At 40.5% G+C, this 14,851-nt stretch overlaps 1 protein-coding gene across 2 annotated transcripts in view; it reads right to left on the bottom strand.

Moving 5' to 3' along the window:
* The window catches only part of SLC30A9 (solute carrier family 30 member 9), a 41,776-nt gene extending 30,606 nt beyond the window's left edge, over window positions 1–11,170 (bottom strand). The window contains exons 1-8 of one of the 2 annotated variants that reach the window (XM_076336178.1): window positions 10,901–10,969; window positions 10,071–10,144; window positions 8,734–8,910; window positions 6,339–6,401; window positions 3,415–3,514; window positions 1,965–2,057; window positions 1,488–1,570; window positions 30–88 (exon numbers count right to left, since the gene is read on the bottom strand). In XM_076336178.1, coding sequence (XP_076192293.1) covers window positions 30–88; window positions 1,488–1,570; window positions 1,965–2,057; window positions 3,415–3,514; window positions 6,339–6,401; window positions 8,734–8,910; window positions 10,071–10,074 — 579 coding nt within the window. In that variant the 5' untranslated portion in view covers window positions 10,075–10,144; window positions 10,901–10,969. Of the gene's footprint in view, window positions 1–29; window positions 89–1,487; window positions 1,571–1,964; window positions 2,058–3,414; window positions 3,515–6,338; window positions 6,402–8,733; window positions 8,911–10,070; window positions 10,145–10,900 lie in introns of both variants that reach the window. The other variant, XM_076336179.1, reaches the window with a different exon arrangement.
* Window positions 11,171–14,851: the final 3,681 nt, after the last annotated feature.

Raw genomic sequence — 14,851 nt, 5'->3', positions numbered from 1 at the left:
CTAGCCAAAAACTTTAAAACATCTCTTACCTTAGTATTTCCAAAGAACTCCTTGTATTCCCTCAACAGCCTTTGGTTTCTAAATAGATCTGCAATACAAAATTGTTACCATGAATACGTACTAGTAACCAGTAGTTTCAGGAACTGAAGTTTTTTTTTTTTTTTTATGCAGCAGCCAACTTCCAGTAAGAGTTACATGGTCTGTCTTTCTTTGTGAAAAACTCCTCTCCTGGTATTGTTAATCAGATACACATATTGTTATATACTTACGCAAAATGCCAAATACAATCTGTTATGATCCTATACATCGTTGCCATTTCTACCAACAAAGGATGATACACAGAAGGAAAAACTCAAAATACACTGCACCAAATCCAGGCATTCTACTGCCCCCCTCCCGTCCCTTAACCACGAAAGAGAGGGATAAGGGCGTTTCAAAGCAAGTCTCAACATCAGTATTTTTCCATCCACTAATGATGTTTAGTAACTTCAAAATAAACATTGGTATACTACAGTATCTAGAAGCTGTAGTGCTAGATTCTCCCTTACAAAGTTATACAAAATACATTGTGCGCAATAATTTAAATAGATTAAAACAGCCAGTGGAGTACAAGGATAGTCTGTAAAAGGGAGTTACCACTTAAAGTATACAATGTTTCAGTATGCTATTATGACTGAGTAGTATTTTTTCAGTCTCATTTTTTGGATTACGTCCAAGAATTATTCTGCCGGTCACTAAAAATTCTGAAGCTATGACTGCAGGCTCAGTATAAACACTTACAGGTACCTTAACAAGTGCCTGCAGCCCTAGCCTTTTTACTAGGAGGGTGTTCCAGTGGCACAACTGTTTCAAAAAAAAAAAAAAAAAAAAAGTGAAGAGACCTCTAATTTTAAGGTGCATGATTGGAATAAGTACCTTGAAGCAATATTGCCTCTCCTGTGATTTCAACTGACTAGACAGATCAAAATCCATTACAAACTACTGATTTGACGGTACCTGTTATTGATAATACCAGCAAGGATGACAATGATTTTAAGCAAAAACATGATTTGGGGGCATTTCCCCCCCTTCTGAAGCAAAAAGTAAGCTGAATTCATTTCAGAGGAAAAATAAGTGAGTAACGGTACGGTATCAAGATTTGGATTGGTTTTAAGTCTTTTCAAAATTCTCAATAAAAAAAAAAATCCAAAACCATTGAAGTTGTTAATTATAATCTAAAAATTGAAAGCCCCCCGAAAAACAAAGCATGACTATAGATCTCAACTGAATGTATATTCTTGTTATATCACAGATAAATTTTAAGATACTAACAGATTGTATCTGCATAGATAGTAATGTGTTACTCTAACACTATGCTATAAAACCTTATCAGTAATTGCTAATTCCAAATTCGTATGTTCTCAATGAAGTAACACACCATCTAGTGGATTTCTAATAATCATACTTTGTTGTTTACCTTTGAAGTTATTTGAAAACTCTGTACTCACTTTCTCTGTACTTGATCTCTGCCTCTTTACGTCGTTTTCTTTCTCTAGCAAGAGCCTCTGGACTACCCCAAACTTCAAGAGACCTGCACAGGGTAAAAGTAACTTAACAATGGTTCTATTTATGCAACTTTTTTTCAGTTTGACTACATTACAAATGCCTTTCCTAAAAGCAGAACATCACATCATTCTTTCTGATAAGAAGCCATGCAGACTACTTTACAGAATAAAAAGCTGGGCAAGAGGGGGCTGAGGACAAGCACTTAATCCTTGGACACGTGAAACATACCCTCCAATTTTATATACGCCATATAATTATTACAATAATGAGGATATAAAACGTGTTCAGATAGAAAATGGAAAACATTATTGTCCTTTCACATTGTAAACCTGACTTCTAAAAGTTTTTTCTCTTTCTCTCTCTCTCATATAATCCATTTCAAATGATCCAAACATTTTCCTTTATAAAAATGTTCTTACTTTGCCTCTACATCCGATCTCAGGTACACAGTGAAAGTCTCAGTGTCATCATGGGGGCTTCGTCGTCTAATTTTTCTCAGCTGGTCTAAATCACTAAGGGAAGTGGACAAACAGCTTAGTGATAGAAAGTTCATATTAGTCTAATTTTACTTTTATGTCTGAGTGATCTTCCACAATTTTGATATTATTAATTTGCAGTACAAAAAACTGAAGTTGTTTACTTGAGCCAAACAGAACAGATATGCAACACGAAGCAAGCGATCTCTAGAATGCTATTGAAAACCACTGTGCTTTCCACGCTCAAAAGTCCAAATCATGTCTTCGCACTATGAAATACTATACGTGGAAGACAAATAATAAAACATCCAATGAATGATCTGCGTGTAACTGATAATGTGCACAAGTGCTAAACAAGAGGGTTCATGGCTTAACATCTCTAAATGGAAATCAGAAGTCATGTGACATGAAAAGTTAAGAAATTTAACCTCAAAACCTACACACCCAGCACAAGCTGCAAAAGGCTGGAGATAAAACTACTTGGGGGAACAGAAAAATTTCCTGTGCTGAGCTACACATTAGGGCATCTACATGGAGAAGCATCAGGGACTTTTTTTTTTTTTTAAATACAACAGAACATTTCATTTTTAGCCCAACCAATTATCTAGTCCTTTCCTCCCCCCCCCCCCCCCCCCTTTGGTCAATCCAGCAAAACTTTAGCTAGTTATTTCTCTGCACAAGCAGCCCGTTATGATAAAAATATGGCAGAGGACTAAGCATAATTTGCCACTGGATTTTCAGCAAAGACCAAGTTGCGTGACATACACTGTATGTAAAAACTGGGGAAGAACAGTGACAGCATAAAGAGTTATAAACAAAGCTGCTAAGTCTTTGGATTTAATATGGGTCACACACATAACATGCATGAAATCTGACAGACACCTCAACTATAGCGATACTCAGTAAGACCTGCTGGCAGGCATGGCACATAGTAAAAGGCAGTAAATATGAATCAAGTAACAATAGTTAAGTTACAATGAACCAGATTATGTTTTATTCCAAATTACAGACCTCATGTAACATGAAGTTTCCACTGATCTTTTAGAGATGTTCACATCAAACCATCATGACCGCAAAATGCTGAAACAAGAGTTATTTGCCATTCCCCCCTATAACTAGCCACTCTCTGCCCCCAGCTAGATTTATGGTCATATAAGTACAAATAAATTACTTTAAGAAGCAACTACGGAAACATGCAGACTAAATGCAAGTCCCTAATCCACTGTAACACTAAGTAAACAAGAACTAACTTCAGGCACTTATGATTATGTATACCGCAAAAGTGTTTAGAAAAAGTTGCTATGCAAAATCACCCTACAATCACTATTACTTTTGAAGCACATACGAACAAACAAATATTCACAATTTAAATTTCAACTCAAACCCATCATACCTGGATTTAAGACAAAACTCATTTATTGCTCTGACTCCAGTGATGAAGTTATTCTGTGTGTATTTTGGTCCATACTCTCTTTTTTTAAGGACTGCTTTCACTTAAAAACAGAAATAGACAAGGAAGTTAAGTCACTCACGGAGACAACAGCAGAAACTTCAAAAGATAATTCAATCTAGTGTCATATCATGACACCTCTAAGTGGAGATCTGAAAAACAATGCTTGTCAGCGAGATAGAAAACTTACAGTGAAGAGAAAGGAATGTTCTTCATTGTGGAAATAAGTAAGAGTAGAATGATTTACCTCCAGAAACGCTACTTGCTAAGTTGTAGTTCAGGACTCTCAAACATCCCACACACTTAACTGCCACTGCCACCTACTTCTCCAACTTTGATGTCAGAGATGGTGTTTGGCTACTAAGAGAGCATTCAAATACGGCAATTTGGAAACCCTCGCTCTAGCAACTGAGATGGCAACACAGAGCTGCATTTCTTTTTTTTTTTCCCCCAATACTTAAAAATCTTATCTGCAGAAGGTGGAATTGATTGACCTTTGCAGACCATACAAAGAACTGAGACAGACTGTATACATCGTTTTTCTCAATTATTACTTTCAAAATTAGCACACTTAGTATCAGGCATTTATAACAATTAAAAATACTTTAATACATTCTTTATTTATAATGCTTTGTATGTCTAGAAGATGTACTCTAATCACATCAGATTTTCATGCACAAGGAAAATACCACCACACGTATTCAGAAAAAGGATAAACGAAATTTTAAATTTATGCCATTATTTCCTGCTTGTCTATATGTACATAACTTCATCTTATTTTCAAATGTAAGTCACTGTACACTCATTTCCATTAAAAACGTTATGCTTATTGGAAGAAGAGTTACAATTGCTGAAGGACATAACATTAAAGAATACAAATGAAAACAAATTCTGCAGGCAAGACGACTTATGAACACACATGAACTTCCTGCATATCACAGGATTGATACGATTTCTATAGTTAGTCCAGAACTTCTAAGTCACAGGATACTTACAGAAAGATACTGCATTTAAACACTTTGAGAAAAATTTTCCCCAGAGTTCTCCATTGTCTTATTTCTGAGTTTTGAAAGCTTAAAGGCAAAATATATTGCTTGACACTCAACAATGCACTAACACTACAAGTATCAATATTTACCATAAAAATCCAATTTCTGTAATCCAGTTTGAACTTAAACATTTTTTTTTAAGTACTTGAGTAATCACATTTACCCCACGATGCTCCTGAGCGAAGGTGACAAAAAAGTTAGAGTTTTCCTAAAAACAGTCCACCATTTAATAAGGTTAGAACAGGATGAACATTTTTAAACAAGAAGAATGCTTCCCGTCTTTTCTTATTTAAAACAGATATATATCCAAAGTGCATTAGCCTTAGTAAAAAATAACTTGTGGATTTATCAAACACTTACTAATCCATCTTTCAGAAACACAGGTAAATTTCACTAAAAGAAAATACTATAACCAATTGTACACTGCAGAATGTCTCAACAATCCTACCCCTAGTTCAAATAACTGTATCAAATTGGCAATAAAAGTGGAGGGGAAAAAAAAATCAATTTGGTATTTCCAAGAGAAGGACAAAGCCCAATAAAAGATGATGTAAATAAAACACTTTAAATAGCACAAATTTTTAAGATTAGTGATCCTTTAAAAATGTCATTGTCTTAGTAATACTTGGATCAATAAGTTTCTAAGTCACAGCAGCATCTGAAGACTAGTATTCCACTTTCTAGACACTATCAAAATCTTTAACATAAACATTCTTACTTGTGTGTCTATAATCTACAGAGGCAAAACTCTTCTCACTGAAAGATATAGCTGTTTTTACAATTATTTCACAGTGTACCTAATTTCTCCTATCTACCCTATATGTTCCCCCTGCATGCATACACTAAGTGACAACAGACCCAGAGAAATTGACATAAAGGATGTAGACAAAAGTGTACAGAAAATAAACACAGAGACACACTGATCTCACCTTGTTACTAGCAAGTATTATGATTTGATGTTTCTTTAAATTTGGGGAAAGACAGGAAGGAATTTTGATACAGTTTATAGCCTGCTGAGTCACTTTCACTCCAGAAATTTCTTTTTTTTTTTTTTTTTACAGAGTTTAAAGAGAAATGGCAATTTCTATTTTGATAAAGTTATTTCCATACATAGAAGGGTAGGAATGATCAAAAGCACAGGAGTTTTTAATAGCATAATTCTCACAATAACATAATAGAAACTATCGGAATGAAGATGGTGTGAAATCAAGTCAAGATAAATTAAAAATATGAAAGAAAGTTATGCTCTTATTTTATCCACTTATGTTTTTAAACAATGTAACTAAAGACCAAAGCATGTATTTACTACAGGCACAAATGGGAACATTACAGGACTCAGATTAGGCAGTTCATGTGGTCAAAATATATTTAGAAGCAACACTGATTAGATTAACTCAGCAATAAGAAGGAACAGAGGAAGACTTAGAACAAGGAACAGGGAAAGATCAAGTATTCAGCTTAGCCACATTAAGTCTGAGATGATGAATGGACATGCCTAAAAACATGCAAGGAGGACAGACTGTGGTAACAGATGAGAAAACAAATTAGTCTTTTCCTGACAAACTCATCATCTTAAATGAAACAATTAAAAACAGACACAGAAGAGTGAGTAATTAGAAGGAATACTGCTACATTTGATTTTTCAGGAGTCATTTTCAAACAACTGGGTACCAAACAAAGCTGACATACAAGTGTGTTTTAAAATGTTATTCACATAACTTGTTACACAATTGAAGAGGAAACATAGTCTCCTTACACATATCTCTTTTGACTACTAGAGACAGCAGTCAAGTTTCAATACAGGAAGTATTTCTTTACCTTTCACTTGGATTGGCTCTTTAAGGAAAGACTGCTTTTGACCTGCATTGGTCGTATCTTGTCCTGTAAAATAAAAATAAAGCTCACTGTAAATATGGAAGTACCTACTTTTCTTTTTAGTAAGTTTGGTTGACATAACAAAATAAGAATATGTCTTAATATTGCTTTCCACCCTGACAATTAAAAAACATTTTTGCTAGTTTTCCAACATTTAAAACTCCCAAAATAAAATACAGAAATAGTAAAAAAAAAAACCAACAAAATAATACATTTAATATAGCACTGATCAAAAAACTCCTAGCAGCTTGCAGAAGAGCACCAACTTGCAACATACTTCAGAAAGCATCCTGAATTTTTAAAAAAATATTTTAACAGTGTACTTATAGTTTGGGGCAAGTTTTATACAAAATTTTATATTAGCAAATACAATGAATTCTATATAGTTTATGGCTGCTGATCACCCGAGTCTCATGGAGCTTTCAAGCTGTAATTCAATTTTAAGGGACCGAAGCTTTTTCACCTACAAAAAGCTAGCTCCTTAAAATACAGAATATATAAACCAAAATCCACAACTCTTGTGTCACAAGCTGGAGCCAGAATGAAAACAAAGTATATTAGCTGGTTTTGAAATTTGAGGATATGACTCAATAAAAAGTCAATAAAATATAAAAAGGCACAAAAGTATCAAGATTTATATCTATGCACCGAGATCTATGTACACCAAGTACCCTTTTAAAGTTTACTACCTCAGCCTAGAGACTGGACAAAATCACAGTGCATCAGTGAGAAGAAAAAAAAAAAAACAAACTGAATACTTCAATTCACAATTACTGTTTTTCAGACAAGCAGAGGTTGATCTGACAGAACTTTCAAGATGAATACATTAATATTTTCAATATCGCATTAACAGGAAAAGCATTTCCTAAGCTTATTGATAAAGAAATGGAGGTCCAAAAGAGATCCATTATTTGCTAAATATTTAAGTTGCTGGAAAATTATGGCAATCTTTACAAGCAGCGTATTACCTTTTCAGAATTCTATCAAAATATCATGGGTTTTTAAATAAACAGCAGTAACATGTCCATAACGCGTAAGAACGATCTATCCACTAGGCCCCAGAAAACAGGGTGGGAACACCCCTTCTGATGATAGTCAATAATTATATAAACTTAAGGCAATCATGAAAGCAGTAGTGCTAGACTATTTTCACATGTCTGACTTTTAACACCAGTAACTGCACATTAAGAACTCAGAAAATACCAACAACTACAACTGGCTCTACAGTCTTTTCACTGTATTCAGGCAGACATTCTTCTGCAAGAATCTTGCCCTCTGGCAACCATCTTCAGCTCAAGACTGTCCAAGAAACATAAACGGTCTTAAGTATTATCCTCTTCTAAAATCCAATCACAGACTTAAGAAATACTATCTAATTGTTACACTCAGACCAACATTTAAGATCCACCTTTCTACTTCCAAACATCAGAAAAATAATACTCTTAGTTGGCTATAGTTACTAGCTTTTAAATACTGTTGCAAGCCTCAGGAATTTACAAGTTACTAAAGAAATAACGAATGCCTGCTAAGCTGACAATGAAGAGAAGAAAATTTTCTTTAGTAGACCACTTAGTTTTAGACAAAAGCACATAGAAAGAAAGCTTTCATTTTAAAATGCATTTGTTACCTCTTAAGCACAGTAGTCTTCCAAACACATACCTGTACAGTCCTACACTTAATAAGCAGAAAAAATAGAGGATGCTACAATGGAGCAAGGACAAGACAGTTCTGAATTTCACAAGCACCTAACTAGCACAAGATTGACAATCAAATTGAACAGCAAGGAGGGTCAGGTTACGTCCATTATACCAAGTGTTTGATGTGAATGCTGCAGGTGTGACAACTGTCAGATTAGAAAGCTCTAGCAGATGAAACAGCTCAACCTTCTTTACCAGTCATCTATAGCCTGACCTGGAGAAGTCACAGTGCTCAGTATTGACATGCATTCAATCTTTATCACTAGTTCATTTCACACAACAAACCTGAAATACTACAAAAAGAATTCAAGTAAGCAAGCGAAGTGGTAAAAGACAAGTAATACATTCCATTTCTTATCCCTTAAGTTACCTAATCCTTTCTGACATCCACATTTTATCATCACCACTTTAAATTTGATTACTCTAAACTTAAATCCTTTAAATACTGGAATGACAGAGAAATAAATTTCAGCATTCCTCCCTTCTTATGCATTTGAAATTTATACATTGATGCCCACAAGCAACAAATACTAAGAATTCTGCAACCAGAATATCACACAATTGAAAAAAAAAAGTTATCAATTGTTAACTACATAAAGTTTTTACATTTATATAAACACTTTATTTTAGCTTAGTACTACCTGTTCCAACTTTATGCAGGGTTTCTTCAGGGGTTGATCTATTTGTATCTTCTGATCCAAGATCTTTTTTCTGACCATTGGAGGTATAAACTCTCACTTGACTCATCAACTGCACAGGCAGACGATTGCATGGTAGAATATAAGACAGACTCCCACTTTTCATTGAAGCTTGCCATCCTAACGGGGAGGAAAAAAAGATGTTTCAGGCAACCATTTTGGAAGGAAAAAAGAGGGGAAAGTGGTCCAGCTATACCAGCATGTTATGGAAAGTTAGCTTTAAAGTACTGATATGCGCTTATTTTACCCATGTTTAGGAGTTACAAAATGGGAGTACACAGCATGCTTTCACTGCCTCCCTTCAAACATCCACTTTTCAACGTCATTCTAACGTTAGGGTTTTTCCCCATACAATATGGTATGCAGTTTTTCCAAATACCTCTAGATGATCTTAAGAGGGTAAAAAAAAAAAAAAGATACAAAGCTATTGGATAATATTGGCTTACTGATACATTAAGTCCCATTCTTGTCATACTACCTCAAAATCTTTAAAATACAAGTATTGATAAAAGAACAAATACAGAGCACTACAAAACTATTAGCCAGTGTTGCCATTTCATTTCACTGTGTACACTCTGTACAAACCACAGCTACCAATTAAGAAAAACTAAACTGTGTGCATTACACATTAAGAGCAACTTGCTACAGAAATTACGTAGAAAAGCACAAAACATTGTATAAAACATTTTATACAGAAGAATCTTAAATTTTGCAACATTTACAACAGACAAATTACAAGACAAATATGTAAAAAGCCTATTGAGAAAACACCCTGGACAGGCAATCTTCAATTTCAAAAGACTAGCCAAAAGTAGAGTTGTATGCAGTACAGGCCAAACCTGTATTAGCAACCAGTTTCTTTTAGGCAGTACAAACACTTCTGTAGAGAGAGTATATAACTCCTCCAACCAGAAATGCAACAGGCAGACTGGCTGCTTTGGAAAGCACTCATTAAAAGAATAAATAAATTAAAAAAAAAAAAAATTAAGCAGTGCTGGTAAATCAAGTCATACAAAGTATGACTAATCATATATGAATAATGCACCTCTCAACAAAATGATATTTTATAAAACTGTTTATTCCATAAGAGTCTCAACAGCTTTCCTTTTATTTCAGTCCTCTGCAGTACAGAAGCATCTGCACGTGTGCATGCACTGATCTGAACCTTACAGAAGAACAATTTCACCAGAAGAAGTCAGATAAGCTCTTATTGACTATTAGTTGTTGCTAATGTGACAAAAGCCCAGAAAAATCAACTCAACAGAGCTCAGTGAACTTACTCATTATGACTACGATAAATATACGGCACGAGATGAGCAGTGTTGTTTCCTAAGCTTTGGTGATACTAGAGCAGCTGAAAAAGGAAAACTTAATCAGCATGTTTAGAGAACATTTGTCGTACTAATCCATACACATGCAAGAAGCCATTAAAGACAAAGGTATTTGCAGCAATTCAACCGTAAGTGATTACGTGAAGCGGGACAAAACTGGTCAGAATTTAAATTTCATGGGACCTGTGGCCTAAAGGAAAAGCCAGGGCTCTCTTCTCAGACCAATGCAAATCCTGTAAGACTACGCTTCATTTTATATATATAGTTACTGCAAAGTTCAACCCCAACACGGCCATGACGTATCAGTTTTACGTAAGACTGGGGCTGATAGGGCACCAGGCCTTACAAAGGGCGTACGAAAATACCCGCGTTAAGCTATTACGCTCGTCAGGATACGCCTCGCCTACCGAGGCGGCTGTGGCTTGAACGCTTTCCTCCTCTTGAAGTCGATCCTCGGAAGGCAGCCTGCGCGCTCCGGCGGCTCCCGGCCCGGAGATGCCCCACAGCCGGGGACAGTGCCACCGCCTCAAGAGAAATCCCTTCCCGCCCCTGCTGGCGCCCGAGGCCGGCTGGCACCAGGCGCCTGCGAGCGCTGGCACTCGCTTTTCCCCGCGCCAGCACACAGCTCGGTTACAGCTTTCCACGAGACTCGACCGGGGAAGGTGGGGGACGGACGGCACGGCACGGCACGGCACGGCACGGCCCGGCCCGGGGCGGGGGGGGGGGGCTCCTGGCTGCCCGTCGGCGCAATGCAGCGGGCCGGCCCCTAAGGGACTCACCGTGGCAGGCGCGGGAGAGCGGCGCCGCCTGGCACCGCAGGTACAGGCGATAGAGGCCGCGGCAGCCCCGCCGCTGGGCGGCCAGGGCCGGCATCATGGCGGCGACCGCACGCGGAGCCTGGCCGGTCCGCGCCGCACGCCAGCGGCCGGCGAGCGGGCGGCGATTCGCATCGGAGAAGGCTGGCGCGGCTGCGGCGCGGCCTCCGCTGGCCCCGGGCGGCAGCGGTAACCGGGAAGCCGGCGGTGGGCGGCGCCGCGGCACCCGGATGTGCGGAGCGACCTGGGGGCCGCCGGGCGGGCGCGACGCCCAGCGGCCGCCGCTGACTCACCCGCCCCTCCCGCTGGGCCGCCGCTGACTCACCCGCCCCTCCCGCTGCGCCTGCGCGGAGCGGAGCGGCGCGGCAGCCTCGCCTCGCCTCGCCTCGCCTCAGCTCCGCTCCGCGGGCGGCGAGGCGCTGCCGGGGAGGAGCCGCGTCCGACGCCGGGAGGGGCGGGACGGCCCCGCGCCGGGCTGGCGTTTAAAACCGGCTCGGCCCCGATTCCCCCCCCCCTCGGCTCGCCTGCGTCTGAAGTACGCGTCGGGAGCGCCTCCTGCTCAGGAACTGCTAATTTACTCCTCGTAATAAAGAGATGATAGATACGCGCGTGCGTAACATATGTACGTATGCTAAATTTGTTAGCACGGGTGAAAACACGTAACTATGCTTTTATAGATAACATTAAAACATGTATGCTGAATCTGTTGGCAAGATTTTTACGTGAAAATGCTCTTCCCTACCTTTAGGTCTCCCCTAAAATGTGCTTTTCCCGAGTCAGTGCTGATAAAACAAAATCTAATAAAAAACCTATTTCTTTCTCCAGAGTACCTTGTGGATGATCCAGCAGTCAGAGGGTTGTGATGAATTCTTGTACCCATCCCAGCCCTGTTGTGATACCTCCTTTGCAGTTCTCACAGCCTGGCTCAGGCCCATGCAGTCCCACTGGCATCAGATTACACCCTTTTTTATAAAAAAGCATTTGGGCAATTTTAAGTTTTTCTAGGATAGCCTTCATGTTAGCTTACGTGACTGACAAAACGTCTCTGGCTTCCTTGTCTTCATTTGCACGCTGCAAGGAACACGGGAGCTTACCAGAAGTTAGCTTGGCAAGGGATTTGTATAATTAATATACCTGATAATCCACAAAGCATTTGATCCCTGAGGAGAATTATTACGGTGCCTGCCTTCAACATACCCATTTAGATTTTGAACAAGGTTTGCTGGCACATACCTTCTTTACCAGCCAGCCAGTGATTAGCATTGCCAGTACAAGTTTTCCTAGAAGCCCGATGGAGGCAGATTGAAGTAAAATACTTGCACAAAATAATTAACACCCATCTTCCCTGTAGTCCAGTCGCAGCCATACCAGGTGATTCAGGAGTATTGCAACAGATGCTGTATCATTAAGTACCAAATGCACAGCAATGGAGTTAAATACTAAATTCACTGCAAGTTGTGAAGTAGCAACTGTGGAGTCGATTCACCAATTTTAGTTGGGGTCTAACATGCAGCTGAGGTACGTTTTGCTGGCTGCTTGTTATTTTGGCAAGAGCCTAACAGTCAAAAAAGAAGAAACATGAGGTTAACAGAGTTCCCTTTCTTTTCCCTACATAGAATCATAGAATCATAGAATCATAGAGGTTGGAAAAGACCTCTAAGATCATCGAGTCCAACCGTCAACCCAACACCACCATGCCCACTAAACCATGTCCCTAAGCGCCTCATCTACACATCTTTTAAATACCTCCAGGGATGGGGACTCCACCACTTCCCTGGGCAGCCTGTTCCAATGTTTCACCACTCTTTCAGTAAAGAAATTTTTCCTTACATCCAATCTAAACCTCCCCTGGCGCAACTTGAGGCCATTTCCTCTCGTCCTATCGCTTGTTACTTCGGAGAAAAGACCAACACCCACCTCGCTACAACCTCCTTTCAGGTAGTTGTAGAGAGCGATGAGGTCTCCCCTCAGCCTCCTTTTCTCCAGGCTGAACAACCCCAGTTCCCTCAGCCGCTCCTTATAAGACTTGTTCTCCAGACCCCTCACCAGCCTCGTTGCCCTTCTCTGGACACGCTCCAGCACCTCAACGTCCTTCTTGTAGTGAGGGGCCCAAAACTGAACACAGTATTCGAGGTGCGGCCTCACCAGGGCCGAGTACAGGGGCACGATCACTTCCCTACTCCTGCTGGCCACACCATTTCTGATACAGGCCAGGATGCCATTGGCCTTCTTGGCCGCCTGGGCACACTGCCGGCTCACATTCAGTCGTCTCTCGACCAACACCCCCAGGTCCTTCTCTGCTGGGCAGCTTTCCAGCCACTCTTCCCCAAGCCTGTAGCGCTGCATGGGGTTGTTGTGGCCGAAGTGCAGGACCCGGCACTTGGCCTTGTTGAACCTCATACAGTTGGCCTGGGCCCATCCATCCAGCCTGTCCAGGTCCCTCTGCAGAGCCTTCCTACCCTCGAGCAGATCAACACTCCCGCCCAACTTGGTGTCGTCTGCAAACTTACTGAGGGTGCACTCAATCCCCTCATCCAGATCATCAATAAAGATATTAAACAAGACCGGCCCCAGTACTGAGCCCTGGGGAACACCGCTCGTGACCGGCCGCCAACTGGATGTAACTCCATTCACCACAACTCTCTGGGCCCGGCCATCCAGCCAGTTTTTGACCCAGCGCAGAGTACACCTGTCTAAGCTGTGAGCCGCCAGCTTCTCGAGGAGAATGCTGTGGGAGACAGTGTCAAAGGCCTTGCTGAAGTCCAGGTAGACCACATCCACAGCCTTTCCCTCATCCACTAGGCGGGTCACCTGGTCATAGAAGGAGATCAGGTTGGTCAAGCAGGACCTGCCTCTCATGAATCCGTGCTGGCTAGGCCGGATCCCCTGGTTGTCCCACTCATGCCTTGTGAGCACCCTCAAGATGAGCCGCTCCATAATCTTCCCCGGCACCGAGGTCAGGCTGACAGGCCTGTAGTTCCCCGGATCCTCCTTCCGGCCCTTCTTGTGGATGGGCGTCACATTGGCAAGCCTCCAGTCTTCCGGGACCTCCCCAGCTAGCCAGGACTGCTGATAAATGATGGAGAGTGGCTTGGCGAGCACCTCCGCTGCCATGTGCACTTGGTACGCTCAAGAGAACTTGGCAATAATGCAGTCCCCACAGCAGTCAGGCCCTGTATCCCTGACAGAGACTAGAGCTCATTAGGGGTGAGCCTAGAGCAGACGTTCCAGTTTGGTTTCATGGTAAATGAGAACAATCAGGGGATTCACTTAAAAAAAACCAGTATGGCTCTGATTTAACATGCCAATGCAGGCACTCCTTTTAGCTACCCAATACTCTGGTTTTCCCAAAGGGAGGCATTACACTTTTAAAGAATTTGCTCTCCCGCTGGGGAATGGAGTTGCTTGCCTATCTCAACAACAACAAAAATCAATGGGAGTTACACTGGGACATATGCGGCTACAATTAAATTAGGGAAAAGGGAAAGATTCATACAACGTATATCCAGAAATGTGCGCTTCATGGTTATGCAGGAAAAAGATGAAAGCATTACTGTACCTGTATCAATAATCGCACGCACACATGTAGGAAAGACTTCAATTGCAAGGCAGCAACATCCTAAGCAAAAAGGAATCAGGATTCTGCTAATATAATTACCATGCTTTATGACTGCAAGGATTTGACAATAAATGTTTTAAGATCTTTATTATGGGATGCTCTCACAGATCATAGGGTCTTTTAGCTTCCCAACAATCACAGCAAACATTTGGGCTTGTGAGTAGTTAGATTTCTTTAAAGAAACCTTAACCATAAATCCAGCTTTCTTTTGATCTCCTTTCTAATGCATAAAGCAGATAGATACTTGCAAAAGTACAATAAATTATGAAGAGATATTATTCTCCTGAGAAATTTAA

This window comes from Aptenodytes patagonicus, chromosome 4 (genome assembly GCF_965638725.1).
Source record: "Aptenodytes patagonicus chromosome 4, bAptPat1.pri.cur, whole genome shotgun sequence".
Classification (NCBI taxonomy): domain Eukaryota; kingdom Metazoa; phylum Chordata; class Aves; order Sphenisciformes; family Spheniscidae; genus Aptenodytes; species Aptenodytes patagonicus.
Note: the sequence above shows the minus strand (reverse complement) of the source record. Positions and strands in the feature narration are given on the sequence as shown.